The sequence below is a fragment of the Tigriopus californicus genome, chromosome 9 (genome assembly GCF_007210705.1).
Source record: "Tigriopus californicus strain San Diego chromosome 9, Tcal_SD_v2.1, whole genome shotgun sequence".
NCBI classification, from domain to species: Eukaryota; Metazoa; Arthropoda; class Copepoda; order Harpacticoida; family Harpacticidae; genus Tigriopus; species Tigriopus californicus.
Genome location: NC_081448.1, coordinates 9,982,350 through 9,999,797, shown reverse-complemented (window position 1 = coordinate 9,999,797; position 17,448 = coordinate 9,982,350). Strand labels below are relative to the sequence as shown.

General features: G+C 45.0%; 6 protein-coding genes and 1 long non-coding RNA gene across 7 annotated transcripts; 5 read left to right on the top strand and 2 right to left on the bottom strand.

The window, feature by feature from the left end:
• Positions 1-50: 50 nt before the first annotated feature.
• Positions 51-1,597, bottom strand: LOC131887011 (uncharacterized). Its single transcript, XR_009373971.1, has 3 exons — positions 1,332-1,597; positions 1,008-1,262; positions 51-218 (listed from the first exon to the last, which is right to left on the bottom strand). It is a non-coding gene; the product is annotated as an uncharacterized LOC131887011 (long non-coding RNA).
• Positions 1,220-2,664, top strand: LOC131887009 (mediator of RNA polymerase II transcription subunit 31-A-like). Its single transcript, XM_059235494.1, has 4 exons — positions 1,220-1,438; positions 1,807-2,069; positions 2,154-2,372; positions 2,446-2,664. Exons 1-4 carry the CDS (start codon positions 1,417-1,419, stop codon positions 2,662-2,664), a joined length of 723 nt encoding a protein of 240 aa, XP_059091477.1. The 5' UTR covers positions 1,220-1,416.
• Positions 2,665-2,670: 6 nt separating this feature from the next.
• Positions 2,671-5,728, top strand: LOC131887004 (peroxisomal ATPase PEX6-like). Its single transcript, XM_059235484.1, has 5 exons — positions 2,671-4,657; positions 4,726-4,828; positions 4,902-4,984; positions 5,047-5,271; positions 5,338-5,728. The coding sequence occupies exons 1-5, from the start codon at positions 2,671-2,673 to the stop codon at positions 5,703-5,705; spliced, it is 2,766 nt and encodes a 921-aa protein (XP_059091467.1). The 3' UTR covers positions 5,706-5,728.
• An 881-nt stretch (positions 5,729-6,609) lies between these two features.
• LOC131886763 (ubiquitin-conjugating enzyme E2 A) lies at positions 6,610-7,364 on the top strand. The gene is made up of 3 exons (XM_059235162.1): positions 6,610-6,791; positions 6,865-6,985; positions 7,063-7,364. Exons 1-3 carry the CDS (start codon positions 6,741-6,743, stop codon positions 7,362-7,364), a joined length of 474 nt encoding a protein of 157 aa, XP_059091145.1. The 5' UTR covers positions 6,610-6,740.
• Positions 7,365-7,410: 46 nt separating this feature from the next.
• On the top strand, positions 7,411-8,169 carry LOC131886712 (RWD domain-containing protein 3-like). The gene has a single exon (XM_059235112.1). The coding sequence runs from the start codon at positions 7,411-7,413 to the stop codon at positions 8,167-8,169; it is 759 nt and encodes a 252-aa protein (XP_059091095.1).
• A 14-nt stretch (positions 8,170-8,183) lies between these two features.
• Positions 8,184-12,894, bottom strand: LOC131886753 (two pore calcium channel protein 1-like). Its single transcript, XM_059235150.1, has 15 exons — positions 12,201-12,894; positions 11,255-11,496; positions 10,992-11,171; positions 10,838-10,918; positions 10,674-10,772; positions 10,308-10,588; positions 10,167-10,244; positions 9,963-10,103; positions 9,769-9,888; positions 9,530-9,698; positions 9,261-9,431; positions 9,072-9,190; positions 8,821-9,003; positions 8,658-8,761; positions 8,184-8,562 (listed from the first exon to the last, which is right to left on the bottom strand). The coding sequence occupies exons 1-15, from the start codon at positions 12,591-12,593 to the stop codon at positions 8,293-8,295; spliced, it is 2,631 nt and encodes an 876-aa protein (XP_059091133.1). The 5' UTR covers positions 12,594-12,894; the 3' UTR covers positions 8,184-8,292.
• Positions 12,895-13,843: 949 nt separating this feature from the next.
• LOC131886755 (Bardet-Biedl syndrome 2 protein-like) lies at positions 13,844-17,431 on the top strand. Its single transcript, XM_059235151.1, has 8 exons — positions 13,844-14,062; positions 14,123-14,545; positions 14,608-15,013; positions 15,077-15,357; positions 15,495-15,671; positions 16,366-16,910; positions 17,005-17,153; positions 17,246-17,431. Exons 1-8 carry the CDS (start codon positions 13,946-13,948, stop codon positions 17,344-17,346), a joined length of 2,199 nt encoding a protein of 732 aa, XP_059091134.1. The 5' UTR covers positions 13,844-13,945; the 3' UTR covers positions 17,347-17,431.
• Positions 17,432-17,448: the final 17 nt, after the last annotated feature.

The window sequence follows — 17,448 nt, the reverse complement described above, 5'->3', positions numbered from 1 at the left end:
ACAACAAGCACAAGGTTCCTGCTTTATCTGTTTTCTGAGCCAGGGCCGCACACACACACAAACACACATGCATAGATAGCTACCTTAGTTCCTTCTTTCCTTCAGTCAAGCTTTCTCTCGATCCTCAACGAAAGGCACGAACACGGTGGTTAAAATGCCGCTTATCAAGTTTTGAGGGAAATCCCCAAGCCCAGCACTGCTTTTTTTGTTACTAGCTCCTGAAATCACAAAGAACAAGTTTGATGATGCGAGCTTAGGCTACCAACTCACGTGACAAAAACTAATCCAAAAATTGAAATAGGTTGAACCGGCCGATTTATGGGAAATTAGGAGCCCCCTATTCAAACCGATGGTTNCTTTAACTTGAGCCCCATTTTAACCTCTTCAAAATTTCGTTCTTAAAAATGTGGTCAGGCAACTCACTCAAGCCCGTTTTATGAAGCGTGCTGGACGAGAGCAATTGCTTGACAACGAGTCTTATTAGGGGTTTCTACTTTGAATTTGGACGAGCCGTCAACGATTCAAATTTGCACCATAGTTGTCCTAAGTAGCTTGACTACGAATGAAACATTTTTTCCACCAGCGACAGCTGAGACGAAAACATGCGATCGCAGCGCCCTTGATCGATCTATATATGAAGTTATCTATGGGGAGAACGAACTTCCATTGACGTACGTATGAATAATCTAGGAGGATTGAGCGATGTCAAGCCGTTCATTATAGTTGTTGCATATGAATAGGTCTAACAGCTCAAAAGGAAAGCCTCAAAAGAAAAAAAATCTTTGAGCCATGGTTCGTACTAGAGTACCATAGATAGAGGAAGCAACGCCTAGAGAGTGTGATGAGAGCTAGCCAGGCGGACTAATTTTCAGAGCGAATGAATGTCAGCTGACCGGCTGCTAGGCCATAGGGTATAGTTTCTGATTGTAGAGGCGCTGCTTTCCCTCAGCTAAAGTTGCACTGTCCACTGGTTACCGATTCAGCTGCAGTGAAAAAACACAACAAACCCGATATGTTCTTTCTTCTATGGTTCGTACTCAATCCATCCATATCGAATTCGGCCCACCGGCCTGGTCGTCGTCTTTTTCTCGCCATTAGAAGCCAAGGAAGGGACACCAGGCAATTCAATTCTACCCAACGAAGGTGGAAGTCGAACCCTCGGGGTCAAGGGCTTTAGGCGAATCCAAAACTCTCGTCACCCTTGAATGCCCGCTTCACGCAACCTCGATTCGGAAAGGATTCGTGAAAACAAGACGAAAAGCCTGGGAAAACCCGGTGTCAAACTAACTGCCCAGTGGCCGAATTGCCACTCAATCAGTCGAAGAACTCACCCGAAACCTCGACCACCAAGCCAGGTGCATCCTCATCCTCCACAGCCCCATCTTTCCCGTGCTAAATCCGAGTTCCATCGACCTCATGGAATCCCCCGGGGGCTACCGTAAGTGGGTCCCTGCGTCCCTGCGACCCTTCCACCCTCCTTCCCTCCATATCTCTCTCAGTCTCTGTCTGTGTCGGTCTAGCCATCAGTCCACTTGGATTCCGGTCTAACCTAACTCGTTTAGCGACGTTAGTTTGTATGTTGTCGATCCTCATGGCGACGGCGACGTCGGCGACGGAAAGGGGGGAGGGGGGGGCGAGTCACGCGACCAGGTTAATCAGTCAATCAGAGTGTCAGGGAAAGATAACACGCCCAAACCTGATTGACCACTGGCCTGGGCGTCTTACTCTTATAAGTGGGCTGAGTGGAGCGGGCCGTCAGGCAGGCATCTAAGCCGACACGTGGTTCAAAGTATGAATTGCTTTCAGGGAAAATGTTGCCCACGAGTGGCGGTGGTGGGGCCGTCGGACCATCGGGTGTGATCGGTGTGGGTCCACCCCCGCCATATCCGGGTTATAGCCCTTCTCACGTCTCGGGCGGCGCTCTACCCCCCGCCTCCTCGCCCCAGTTCTCAATGCTCAAAGGCACCCCGCCTCATTCGGTCATGCTGAGCGGTCCACCCAGTACCTCGGTCACGCCCTCGCCCGCCATCTACTCCGAGGCCGATGAGAAGCAACGGATTCGCTTTCAGGTGAGAAGGTCGGCCTGCCCCGCGGATGATGGCTGAGGCTGAAGAATATGGATTGATAACATGATAGCATCCCTTCTGTTTCAGATCGAGCTCGAGTTCGTTCAATGCTTGGGCAATCCCAATTACCTGCACTTCTTGGCTCAACGCGGGTACTTTAAGCAACCCAAATTCATTCAGTATTTGAAGTACCTGCAATATTGGAAGGAACCGCGTTACGTGCAGTTCATCAAGTATCCGTTGTGTCTCCATTTCCTGGAACTATTGCAGCACGAAGCCTTCCGAAAAGAGATTGTTAACGGTCAAGTAAGTCTAAGTCAGTCGGGTTTTGATATGCGAGAGGCATGCCATCATACTAATTCATTTTTTGTGATTGTAGTGCGCCAAATTCCTGGATGATCAGACCATTTTGCATTGGCAACATTATACTCGCAAGCGCGCCCGACTCATTGAAAGTAAAATGGAAGCCTCGAATGCCGCTAATTCGGCCACACCCAATGCGGGGGGCCCTGCCTCATCGGTCAATGCTACTACCAATAATTCTCATGCCAATGCCACCGGCCACGAAAATCTGGGATCGAGTGGCATTTTGAAATAGACCATCATGAATCAATCCACATTTATTCCACTTTCCGTGATTCCCCATCCCTCAGGCTGGCGGGACCTCACTCCTCGCTCTAACCTCGAGGCTTTTGTGAATCCCACCCTTGCCCTTGAAAGCTGGCCACCTCCGCCGCTTTTTGTCGAGGTGCGGCGGAATGAAGCGTCGAGAAGTGTATTCGTGTTCAGTTTGAAGTTCTGTCAAGACATTCCAGTGGGCCAGATCTGCTTCCCACTTCGCTCTTGGATCTCGGATACGTGCTTAGTTCGATTGAAAACCCTTGAATACTCGGATCCAAGTCGCTTGGCGAAAGTGTCCATTCGTAGTGACGTACCAGCTATCGAAAAACTCCAAAACTTCCTCACCTCGACTTGTCCTGTCTTCGTTAGCGAGGGCTCTTGTCTAAAGCTGGTCGGCAATGATATATCTGAAAATGCTGAACTCGTTATCACCTCGACTCAACCGTTCAAAACCGGATTGATCTGCCAATCCACGGTTGTCGAGATGACCAAGTGTTCGTATTTGCCCAAATTTTGGCCCTTGGTGAAATATTCCATTGGTCTGATTTCACGAAGCCATGTGATTCAAAACTCATTGAGTCAACAGTTACGATCATTGTGCAGAAATATTTTGGTCCACCAAGTCCAATTAATTAACCTCGATCATGCTCGCTGGCTGTTACAAGAAAGTGGGCTGGCTCGAAAACTCTGTCTTTCCACGACGGTCTTCGCTCATACTTGGAGCGAGGAACGCGTCGAATTGGTCACGATCAATTCAATGAAAGTGTGGCGAGTGCACACAAGTTTGGTTCATTTCAAGTACGCCCCAAAAGTCCTTGTTACCTCCGAGACCTTGTCTAATCTGGGTATCGAGGAAAATGAGAACCTCCTAATCGAACCTTCGTTGGATTCCTTGGTTCCAAATGTGGAGAGATTGTCTATATCCTTTCTCAATAACTCTTCATATACAAAGTGCTCTACCCGTGAATTAGACGAAATCCTGAAGAAGGTCTTCCAGCAGCCAAAGTTATTGTTCCAAAAGAGCGTGAATTCCATATTTGTGCAAGACTTCTTAAGCTTGGAAACGCAAAGGTTTTCTTGGGTTCTACCGCCAAATGCACGCCTAGTGTTCAAGGTTGTGACAATGCAATGTGAGGACCGATTTGGGCTGGTGAGTCAAGACAATACGGCCTTAAGTCAAAAACGAACCATAGTCCAAGTGTTGCCATCTGAAAGCCTGATTATGACGACTTCTACTCCACGAAACTCCATTCCAAGCCTGCCAAGGCCTTTAATGCAATTACAAAAGGAAATCCTTCAACGAATCAAAGGCAGTTTGTTGATTCAAGGGCACCATAGTCAAGGGTTGGACCTTCTGTTCAGGTCTTTGAGCTCCCATTTGGGCCATTCTTTGCGGGTTGAAGATTGTGCCAACTTCCTCGGGGATAACAGTGCCAACACTGAAATCAAATTGATCAATGCCCTAGCCAAGGCATCGGAACTGCGTCCTTTCCTCCTAATCTTGAACAATATTCACGCTTTAGCCAAGAATCGGGAAGGCCATCTGGATTACCGAGTCATCAACCGCCTCCAACGCGAAATCAGTCGCCAGAACCGCGATCCTCACACAGTCGTTATTGCTTTAGCTCCGATCAATGAACCATTAGACCCTTTATTGCATGCGGTTTTCGGTCACGTCATGCCAGTTCCAGATTTGGATTCAACCCAAGACATCTCCAAAGTTCTCCGTTGGTTGATTGAATATGTGGGAATCGATTTGACATCGGAGGTGGATGTGAAAGGTTTAGCTCAGAAATGTGTAGGGTTCTCGTTCACGGATCTGCAAGAGACTCTGGAAAGAGCCCAGAAACAAGCTCAACCTGCCAAAGTGAGTCATGATGTCCTGGACGGATGTATCCGTCAAATTCAAGACTTGGCCTCAGATTCTATTGGAACACCGAGAATACCGCAAGTTCGATGGAGTGATATTGGTAGGAATTGGAATGGTTTGAAGTTGTATTGAAAAATTGACTTGAAGTATTCGAATGTTGGTTTTCAGGGGGACTGGAAAAAGCCAAAAATGAAATTCGAGATACTATTGACCTTCCCTTGGAGCATCCCGAACTCGTTGAGAATGGCCTTAAACGGAGCGGTGTCCTTTTGTAAGTTTCGAGTTTGCCCTTCGCTTTGTGCAGTTTTTGTTAAATATCAATTAATTCAAAACTGATTCAATAGATATGGACCACCAGGAACGGGCAAAACAATGCTAGCCAAAGTGGTTGCGTCAGAATGTAACTTGAACTTCCTCAGTGTCAAAGGTAAGCAAGTCTGGCTCACGCCTTGAATGAGTACGATTCTGAGCAAAGGTTCTCTTCTTCAGGACCCGAATTGATCAATCCTTATGTGGGTCAGTCGGAACAAAACATTCGCGATATTTTTACCCAAGCCAAGAAAGCAAGTCCTTCCATAATTTTCTTTGATGAACTGGATTCGTTGGCACCTAATCGCGGGAACACTGGAGATTCGGGCGGAGTCATGGACCGGATTGTGTCTCAACTTCTTACCCAATTGGATGATATGTCCAACGATTTAGTATTTGTTATTGGTAAGCTTCGTAGTCATATCGGAGATGGACTTAGTCTTTAAACTTGATTGTGACTCTATGGTCCAGGTGCCACGAATCGACCCGATATGATTGATCCGGCATTGCTCCGTCCAGGTCGATTTGATCGGCTCATTCATTTGGGAGCCGCTCAAACCCTAGAGGAACGTCGTAGTATTTTCCAGTCGGTTACCCAGAAGATCCAATTGGAATCCGGTTTGAGATTGGAAGACATATTAACTCTTTTCCCTGAACATCTCACCGGTGCCGATATCACTGCCATCGTCTCATCCGCCAGTTACAAAGCAATTGGACGCCTAATCTCTGATATTGAAACCCAAAGCCAAGACGACGTTGGCATTGAACCCGAGGTGCTCTTGACATTTTCAGATTTTGAATCCGTGGCCAAAGAATTTGTTCCATCGATCCCCGAATAAACAATAACAATGCTAAAAATGATTATCTATTCAGCAAGTACGACGATGGTAATTCTGTACGATTCGATTATTCAGCCACATCTTGAATTCGGTACGCCTCTTTGAGCTCCAATTGGGCCAGCAAGTATGCCAAACCTCGAACATTGCAAGAATGACACCTCGCCTGAAAGGTTGGGACTGTACATTATTCAAAGCACGTACGAAAGCTTTGCGATACCGCAAGTTTTCAAAAGCATCTATGAGCTTTGTTCCAACCCAGCTTTTAGGATCAAGTGTATTAACTGTAAAGGCTTAATGCGCGTTTTTCGAGCACCTTTAGGTCCCCGTGAATATAAGTTAGTCAAAACCTCTTCTTTGCTTCTCGGGCTCGTTCAAGGTGAATTACATTTCCTCCAAATTTTCTTAAGGATATATAGGCGTTCATCCAATGTCGTCTCCCAGAGCAGACTTGAACAAGCTTATAACCAATTCTTTATCCTCCATTCAAGGTCAAGCCAATCCGTTAGTGGATTAGATACTATACGAATATCAAACTGAAAACAATACGTAAGTTCTCATCTGGGACCACCGAGGATCATAATCCCAATAGCGCCAAGGAAGGCATAAAAAAGCCTGTTTGCGCGTTTTCATTCGACTGTTGGTCACCCTGCCCAACAGGCCTTTCATGTTTTTAGGGTTGCATTTTGGAGAAATTTGAGTTCAGGTATCAGTCACAATTATATTTTCAACATGAGCAAGTACCCTCAAACTATCCAATGATTCGCATGATTGTACCTAATCTGGACTTTTAATGCAGATGCTAGCCAGAAATGGCTAAAATAAGTATCTATTTAGAAATACTTGCCCATCGCTAATGCGTTTGACCCATTGCTTATGCTTCTAATGCTCTACTAGAGCCAGCCTGATTTATGTACACACGATATCGTCAATATGCATCCCTGCAAAGGACGTGTCCGTAAATAGATCCACACACCAATTCTCGCCTCCCAGCTCTACTCCACCCCGCCACCCGGCCCCACCCACCCCGTTTGGATCATGTCTACTCCGGCGCGACGCCGACTAATGAGAGACTTCAAAAGGCTTCAGGTAAGAATGGAGGGCCGGCCTTCGTTTATGGGATGAATTCAGTGCTAACCACTCGTTGCTTTTGCCATGATAGGAGGATCCGCCCGCCGGTGTGAGTGGGGCTCCCGGTGACAACAACATCATGTTGTGGAATGCGGTCATCTTTGGTCCCCACGACACGCCCTTCGAGGATGGCACCTTTAAACTCACCATCCGTAAGTGGTTCACGGTTCATTTTTTTTTTAAATGTATTGGGTCGACCTTGTAACGATCACCTTGATTGGGTTTTCAGAGTTCACGGAAGAGTATCCGAACAAACCCCCCACGGTTCGCTTCATCTCCAAGATGTTTCACCCCAACGTGTACGCCGATGGAGGCATTTGTTTGGATATCCTGCAGAACCGTTGGAGTCCCACGTACGACGTGTCCGCCATCTTGACCTCCATTCAATCCCTCTTGGACGAGCCCAACCCCAACAGTCCGGCCAATTCAGTAGCGGCTCAACTATACCAAGAAAACCGCCGCGAGTACGAGAAACGCGTGGCTCTCATCGTCGAACAATCTTGGCTTCATTACTCGGATCAGACCGAGTAGAGTGGCCACCAGGCCCATTTCTTCCCACTAATTGTCCCCCCCAAGCATGGAGGAGGTCTCGGCCTTGGCCGCCATTTTCTGCGGACCCAACGAGTTCAAATTCATTAGCCAGGATTCGCCCGTGATTTTTGAGCTGGATATCGCGTCTGTGGTCCAAGCGGATTTCAAATTTCAGCTGCGAGTCACTTTGGACTCGGCTTATCCCGTTGTGTTACCCCATGTTATGATTCATTCGAGTCGACTCGATTATGAAGGCGGTCAAGCGGTGATACAATCGCTTAAAGCCCATTTTCGCGGCCTTCTAGGCACGCCAATCTTATTGGACATGGTCCAATGGTGTCAAGAACATGTCCACTGGCACGCTACGTCCCCCTCAGCCCCGGCCATTAGTGCCGATGACATACGAAACGAACTGTTATTGCGCATATTTTTGATCGATCATGTGCGCAACGAAAAGATCTACCATAAGACTTTGGACAAATTGTGCCGTGAATGCGATTGTGGTGCACTGCTGATTTGGCTCCAAGGCAAGACCATCTATTTGATGGTGGGAGGCGAATCCCAGGCCGTCAAAGAGTTTTCAAAGTGCTTCTCTCAAGTCAATATCGACTTGGATAGCCAAGCTCGACCGTGCAAAGAGCGTATGAAGACGCTTCTGTGTTCAATCTCGTACTATCCGGGGGATTTCTCAGCCCGGGGATTTTCCGCCAGTAAGGATCCACTTCTAACTTTTCATGAATATCTGTCTCAGTGCTCGGCTGTCTCAACAGATTTGAGATCCAAAATCATGTCGATTATGAAATAAATATTTAGCCAGACTAAAAGAGTAAGCCCCTGCTTAATATGCATCTATCATGTATATATTACAAAGTCATAAGTAAGGCACCACTGGCCGGAATTAAGATATCACAGATCAGGACTCAATCACTCATAAACCCAGCTCTGGAAGAACCGGTCTATGAATGGCAGTGATAGTTCCGTCATCCTGAACAATTTGAATGTTTTCATTATCGCCATGACCGTGATCGTGGTACTCATTTGAGGAGGTTTCAGCCAAGATGGCCGCTTGTATACGTGCTTGACTTTGGGTTTCTTCCAATTGGGCCTCGGCCAGCCAACGATCCATCTCATCCGTGTACATGAGCATTTGCAGTTGTTCCTTGGTTCGAGACTTCTCCCCAGAAAACTTGAACATGCTCTGATTTATGAATAAACAAAGATAGGCATACGTTAATAGGTTTTGGTCCTGAGCAACAAAGAGACACTTTGAAGGATGTATGTAAATGGACTTACGTTACTAGGAATTGCAATATCTTGAATGGACCCGCCTCTTGCTTGGGCAATCTGCCGGATTTCCTCGGAGGTCAGAATCACTTCTACTTTGAGATTCTTGGCCTCTAAAAGTAATCATGGCACATTAGGTCAGGTAAATGTTTTCAAACCCGTTTGTTCTTACCGTCTTCTTTGGAGAAATATTGCTTATATTGAATTCTAAAGAGGAAAGCCTCCAAGATGAAAGCCACGATTATGGTCATGACGATCATGGTGAAGATATAAAAAGCCATAAAAAAGACGCGACTCATCTCCACTCCGCTGACAATGGCATACCCTTCCATTATCACAAACCAGTTGTTGACGACTACGAAAGTTCAGATAGAAAGCAAGTTAAATCCCCACGTCAAGGACATGTAAAACAACAAAACTAACCGGTTAGCTCAAATAGAGTGACTCCTGAGGTTTGCAAACTTTGAAAGTTGTTTAAGTAGAAGTATACATTTCCATTTGAGCCCTCCACAAAGCTAAAGTATTGCTCCACGGATGAATTTCTAAAAATCGAAAATGAAGCTACGTAAAAATGGTTAATGACAATAATTTTGATGCCAATTGATATCTTACTTGCAGCAATCTTTTAGATCAAAATTATGAAAGCACTCCATGCCTATGATGGCAAAGAAGTAGTATGTGAGAAGCAAAACAATGACAGCCGAAGTTAATCTTGGATAGAGAATGACGGCTGTTCCAAAAACATCCCGGAAACGTTTTTTCATCCGGAACAACGTGAGCAATCTAGAATCAGAGAGTACTCAAGTAGAATGACTCATTAAACATCCTAAGACTTTCCTTAACATTAAAATGAATTACAAAACCACCATGATATATTGTACCTAAGAGGCCTCAGAATGACCACGTAGAACAAGGGAATGTCTAATATTTCCAGGATCAATGACAAAATCCCCAAGACAGTCACTCCGAAGTCGAACATGTTCCAATAGGATGCAAAATAGTTCTTGAATCCGAGCCCGATCAGCTTCAAAATGGCTTCGATTGTATAAACTGTGAGAACAGAATACTTTAGTGTATCAATCGGACTAGGTCAAAAGTTCCATCCGTGGAATGTTCTTACGTGCAACAAAGAAATAAGACACCCAAGGAGCGTAGATTCTGTCCTCGGCGTTGGAAGTAGGCGAGTCCATAAACGCCGTTTGAACCACGAGAATGATTCCATTCGACAATACGATTAGACCTAAATTTGACAAACTAGAAATTCAGTTCTGTCTAAAATCACATTAAACTAAACATTCATTCCATAATTCTTACAAACGGTATACTCGAACCATGTGCTTTTGACCGCATTCTTTATTATCGTGCACAAATCGGCGATATTCGGGTGGCACGTTGAGAACCAATCTTCGTCCTGTTGGGCCAAACTCCAGCTGTATTGAGTGGCATTGTAAATATCTGTGTGTAGAATTGGGATATTATTCGGTCAGAGTAGAGGAAGAAAAAATAAAGTATCCGTACCATAAAACTCATCAATGTGCAAATGACCACTGTTCGACTTGTTGAGTAGTCGAAATATCAGATAAGATTCTGTCGGAGCTAGAAAGTAGCGAACTCAATGCAAAAGGTCATCTTGGTGAAATGCCTTCGGTTTGTACTTACAAGTGATTCCTTTGTACGCCCGAACTAGTCCTTCAAAATGTTGGAAACTAACTTCTTTGGGCCTCTCTTTGGTTACCAACAAATTGAAGGCATGTTGAGCCGCTTTTCGTTTGTGAAGGAACAAGCGGCGGAATTTCTCCTTCTCGATCCTCGTGAACGCATCGTACACCACCGCCAACATCAAGTTCATGAGGAAGTACAAATTAATCGAGAGATAAGACACAAAAAACACGGCTGACCAGCGACTTTGGTTATAACTCCGCATCATCACATCCGGGTAGCTGGAAGAGGCAATGATTCGCCCATTTTCATCAGGATATTCTATTCACACCCTTATGTCCAGGGAGCACTTCAGATGACACTTACTTGGCCGTTGTCAGGAGGACAAATAAACTGATGAAACTAGTTTGCAGATCGTTGAAGTAGACGTGGTCCACCATACCAAAGAGGTAGAATCCAAAAACACTGAAAGCAAATTCCGCTCGAAGGTTGATTAAAATTGAAAAGATCAATGTGAGGCATTACTTTACCTGTATATCAACATGATAAAAAATACCAAGACGAGCATATCCAGAATTGGTGGAAGACTTTGTAGAATCTGACGGATGAACCTGAGTAGTAATGGAATATTAGAGTAAATACGTAGTTCCAAAACTGTGGAAGTTCATTTTTAACCGGATCTACCTTCTCACGCCACCGCAGTAATGGTTGTCGATGAGGAAAATGGGTCTTAAAGATCGGGACACGCGGAAGTGGCTGTCAACCCGCACCAAGACAACCAATGCCTCGACAATCATCAAGACCAAAGTAAAGACCTTGATGAGTGTCCGTCGGTGCTTAAAAAAGTCTCGCCATCCGATCCATCTGCAAAGAAGTTAACCAACCAAGCACGATGCCATAAGTTATGGAGCTCATCCCAAATTCGATCCTCCCTTGTCAATGTTCACCTGGTTTTGAGTATGACTTGGAGAGTTATTAGCAGTAATGTGCCTAATTCAATCGAGCTGTGAACTTGCGTGGGGAAGCAAAGAGGTGCATGGCAAGGGGCCTCAAAGAAACCCAATCCCAAGATGACCAGAGAGGCGCCCAAATCGAAATAATGGAACCAATCGTTGTGCACAAGCAGGTAGGGCGGAAGCTCTTCTTGACATCGAGGATGGTGCGTGAATTTTTCATTATTGATGCCCTCCTACAAGTGCAATCAAAAATGAAGAAGCATGTAACAATCAATACGACAATAAGGTCCCCCTGTCCGTAAAGAACTAGAAAGGGGCGGGCTTAACTCGTGACTTTTGAAATTCAGATTCAAGTGTTTATGGATGGTATTGACGGGACATATTTGCCTTCATTTACATTAGCTAAGAGGGGTAAACAAGTATTATTTGTTTTTTTCGCTTGCTAATTTTGCAATTAGTTGTGGCTGTAGCAACTCATACTCATCATTGATAAAGATTTGCATCAACCCCCCGGATATTTGACCAACATTCACGTCATGTCATCATCGATTGCATAAGGGTTTGATAAGCAGTGAATCCGATGGAAACATATGGATGCACATGTAAGGTCATGCATGTACTTGCATTCAAAATTCGGGCCATCTGACCTTTTTCCCTTTCACTTGTCGCTTATTCTTTCGTTCTGCGGGCCCTAAATCGCTTTATCTTTTATAAAAATCCATGGCGAGGGGTAACCTATTCATCATTGTCTATAAAAAAAGCAGCCAACAAAATAAGGTCTGATGGTATGTAACACGCCATACTGGCTATCCGAATGTCGCTAAAAATCGTGCCAATGACTCTTTACGCGGCCCTCAATGGCCATGGACAACGATACTTTCATGACCCTGTCTTTTCTGATCAAAATTGTCCCTTCTTTTAGCCACGGAATGCCTACCTCCAAGAAAATGGCGGCCTCTTTGTAGTTGTCCTCCCACTGTTCCTTCATCCATTGAGGATGGGCCTCCGAGGCGGCCCCCGGGGTCGTGACCCCCAGTTCTAAACTACTCGGACGCCTGGTAGCCGGACTCAGTTCGCCATCGGACGGGTAATCCCCGGCCTGGGCGGCGTGTCCGTTCGTCCCATCCGGATTACCCGTGCCTCGGCGACTCCGGGATGTACTGCCACGACAATTGGGGATGCCACCCATCAAAGCCGACAAATGGGCGGCGGAGGCATTCGGGGTGGTGGGCGTACCCGGTGTACTCAAATCCGAAGGGCGTGTCTGACCCGCTAGGGGCGTGGCGCCCATGGGTGCGGCACCAATCACGAGAATTTCCCGCTCCTCCATGCTCGGCTGACCACCCCCGGGCTGGGCCTGGCTGGGCTAGGGTGGGCAACACTATCCAACGGACGTGAGTCAGCGGGTGTGAAAATCCGTATGTTAGAGCGCTCGGTTCCGGTCCAAATCATAACCCCCAGCCATGACGGTCACTCGAAAGGGTGAGGGTGGGCCCACTACACGCCCAGATTCTGGAGACAGGGTGGATGGTGTGGGATCAATCACGGATCCGCCTTTCACTCCTTGACTATGATGATGATGAATGTAGTAGTAGTAGTAGTTGTTGTTGGCTGGTCCTCACTGATTCTTCGAGTCAGTTCACTGACAAGTAAGTCCATCCATGCATCATACGTACGGGAATGAAGTTGGAATGGGGGATAGAGCGATTGGACGTATAATAACAAAGTAACGCTCACCCCCTGGATGGACCTGACTGGGGCGAGTTATCATTTCGCATTTCTTAAACATGCAGTTATGATGTGAATGTCGTTCCGTTATTCAGCTCAAAATTGGGGTTACTCATTCTCTCTCTAATGACTGTAATTCATAAGGTGGCAACAAGATTATTAAATAATCTTTAACTTATTTTCTTTAATCATAATCTTTATTAAGATTGGTATGCCCATTGCTTACCAACTTTACCCCCAGTATCATTTGGGCTGCATCTTTAATCTCTTTAATTTCGGCAAAAAATGAGCGAAAATAACAATCCACTTCTTTGTGACCAATTTGGATGCTATTTCATTTTGAAGAACAAATCATACATAAAAAATCCAAAAAAAATATGTAAGAGTATTATATATAGAGCGAGCGCTTTGTTCCTTGTTTTGGACTTGACAAGAGGGCCAGAGCAATGCAGGTAATCCGATCTGCTGAAATAAAAACTCATGATGAAATGTTGACCAAGTGACACGATAACGACAGTTCTATAGCTGCAGATGAAATTGATTTCAAGGGCTTCCAAAACAATAACTTTCATAAACATTTTACACCATTCTCTTTAAGACAGAAGAATTTCCCCACACTATGATTAGAGGTAGACCACAAGAGAGTCAAACAATGAACCAAAATTCAAGTTTGAGAGTGAACGTGGATCAAATTACCCCGATTAAATCGAAGCACAAGCAAGACCAATCATATGCCAATAATGCCATGCTTTTATTAATCATGGCGTGAGGGTAAACCCACATCCTTGGGACAGAACCCAAACTGTCGGTAGAGTCCGTTTCATTCGCCGACACATCACTAACATTTGACTCATCCCTGAAAAAATTCCTCCAAGGGAAAATAATTCCACGGAACCTTTTCCTATCGGGCGACTTTCTTCACGACTTCAAGGTATAAGTTGAAAGATATAAACCATGTTTGTGCCAGTATTTACGCTCAATTTGAACCAAAAAATTCTGCCTGGAAGAGTGGCCATCGGTGAATTTGATGGGAGACATCCGTGTTTGGCAGCGGCCACCACCGCCGAAAAGGTAATACACCTCGAAGCTAACAATTTTAGGCAAGCACATGATACTGTTGGGGTACTTTAGGTGTTCATCCACAACCCCCATCGAGTTAAACATGCCAATATTGGTCGAATGGAAGCCAATAAGAACAATCAAGAAATGTCGTTTCTTAATATTCAACAACGGGTGACTGCACTAGCCACGGGCAAACTCAAAGCCGTTGACTCCGACGAGGGCGATGCTCTTGTTGTTGGAACGCCTACAAATCTTCTGGCGTATGATGTGGACAAAAATGCGGATCTCTTTTATAAGGATGTTCCGGATGGCGTTAATGTGATCGCTGTCGGAAACATTGGAGACGAAGACTCCAAACCTCTCGCCATTGTAGGGGGAAATTGTTCTCTGCAAGGGTTCGATCATGAGGGTAACGATCCATTTTGGACCGTCACAGGGGATAATGTGTCAGCTCTAACTCTCATGGATTTTAATAATAACGGCAGAAAAGAGGTGAGCCAATAGATGATATGATTGTTATCTTGGAATTTTCATTGTTTCAAGCTCCATTCAAGTTAATTGTTGGGTCGGAGGATTTTGAGGTTCGCATCTTTTCACAAGATGAAATCTTGACCGAGATCACCGAAACCGAGGCTGTTACTGCTTTAGTGCCTGTCCAAGACGGTCGTTTTGGGTATGCTCTGGCCAATGGGACCGTGGGAGTGTATGAGAAGACCACGCGATGGTGGAGGATCAAGTCCAAGAACAGTGCCTCGGCGATATTCAGTTATGATCTGGATGGTGATGGAGTCAAAGAGCTCATCACGGGTTGGAGCAATGGCAAACTGGATGCGAGGAATGATCGATCGGGGGAAGTGGTGTTCAAGGACAATTTCAACCATTCAATTGCCGGTTTGGTCGAGGGGGATTATCGACTGGACGGGAAAATGGAACTCATTGCGTGTGGAAGTGAGGGTGAAAGTAAGAGAGGTCCTTTGATCAGGATGGGAAAGGGCGTGTTGATGATGCACAGTTGACTTCTAGTTAGAGGATATCTTCCCAGTAATGCAGAGGTCCGGAGAGGAGCCATGGACATGAACATGGAGCAGGAGTCACTCAGAGAGTTGGCTCAACGAAAAAATACCCTTCTTCTTGAATTGAACAATTACGCCCAAAATAAACGAATTTCCGTCGGTGGAGCATCGAATCTGGGCGGTGTCCTACCTTCGGCTCGAGGCATGTCCACCAACGATTTGGGAATCATTCCTGCCCAAACCCAACTTTCGACCTCCTTAGCCATTAACTTGGGCACAGACACACGTCCGGTAAATAAATTATGCTTGCAAAAAATCATGCTTGTGATTTAATTCATTACACGAGTCATATGATATTCCCTAGCATTTGAAACTTGGGAACTTTTAAAAGGAAACCTTGTTTATTTTTTATTTATTTTTTAATATAGCCTCACGTTGAAGTTAGTCTATCGACATCTAACGAGACCGTCATTCGAGGGATTCTAATTTTTGCCGAGGGCATCTTTGAAGGCGAGTGCCACGTTTTACACCCAAAGGATCCAACCACGTCCATCCATGTGCCCATTTTTCCAGCCAAGGATATTCCTATTGATCTTCACATTAAGGCAAGGCAATCTATTTCATGATTGATTTAAATCTTTTAATCTCCATAGTATAATGGGCGGCTTATTGCATAAATTGAACCTTCTAATCAGAGAGAGCTTACTTCAAGTACTATTGATCACGTTTATAGCCTAGCTATTGAAATTCTCATTGTCCTTATTATGCATTAATATGTAATCAGTAAAAGTCTAAAAGACTTCTAATTACCAAGTTGCTAAAAATTCGCTCAATCACATTGATCATGTACTGAATAGTTTTCCACGATTCTCTGAAACAGTGTCGAAAAAAGCACTTCATGCCATCGAGGTCACTGAACTGAAAGCCACTTTACAGTAATCTAATACCTTATCGGTTTATATAATATTTTGTGACCAGCATACATTATACTTCATATGGTATAACCGACACCCCATCCAATCCAATGGCATTCGTAGCAATTTTACATATTAGTGATGGCGAAGCAAAAAGCTTCTTGCAGAAGAAATTGATTAGAGCTGGATTGAGCCACGTGATTGCAGTCGTCTTTTTGAACGAAAACTGTAATTTATCAAGAACCTGTCTTATGAACAGATTATTCTCGATTTTGGAAAAAAGCCACCTACGTAGGGTATGAACCATAGAGCATCCTGAAACAAATAACGATGACTCACAGTTTAATGCACTCAGGGGCTAATGAGAATGTAAATCTGCTTGCAGGCCTTCGTGGGACACAAGGGGAGCCAACAGTTTCACGTGTTTGAATTAACAAGACAACTGCCACGATTCTCCATGTACTGTCGGTTGCTTGAGCCAAGTTCGGAACCTTTGCCGCCCAGTTGGGTCGAGTTCAAGATCAATGAACGATCTGCCCGCGTGGCTTTGTGGCTCAACCAAAATTTTCTCATGGGCGATGATCTGGAGGCTCCGGCGGATGGCAAACTTGACATATCTTTCTCCTCTCTGAGGAAAAAGGACCAAGAACTCCATTTCCACATGGAAGCGGACGGGACAGTCCGAATACTTTGCGATAATATGGACCTATGTGGAGACCTTATCCAGTCTCTGGCCGAGTATTTAGCAGTAGATGACTTGCGATCCAATTGCGATTTCCCAATAGAGCTGAAGAAACTTGAGAGCTTAATCGAAAGTGCTGAAGAGCTGCAAAGCGTTAGACAGAGACTTTCGGCCGAAATGGCCGATAATTCAGGAATGATTCGAACACTCATCGTGAGGGCGGAAGATTCCAGGCTCATGTTAGATATGTGAGTTCTTTAACTGTAGACGTGTGTACGACTGTACGTACATGTATACTAGGTGGAGAAGAATTGGCTAGAATCAGTTTCTTTTGATCTTCAGGAAAACGATGAAGAATTGGTACACCCAACTCAACGATATCAATCGGGATATGATTGCCGGCTACAAGATTCGGTGTAATAACCATCAAGAGCTCATGGAGTCCTTGAAAAAAGTTAACCAGATTATTCAAAAAGCCGGGAAGCTACGGGGTAAGAAGCAAGTCTTTGTGAGAACAAAAGCACGCTTCATTTCGTTCACAAATATCCGGTGGACATGCAAATCACTTCTGTTGTTTTTTCAGTTGGGAAGTCAAAGGCCAATCTGGTTAGTGAATCCCGCAACGCCATCAAAGAGAACAACGTCGAACTTCTCATTAAAGTCATCAAAACAGGAGACACTTGAGCGAGCCAAACGTCATTGTGAGGCAGATTCGTCAATTGTGATCAGTGACACACCAATACCAATAAACAGGTTTAAATAAGGTTTATTCTGACTTCGCCATTG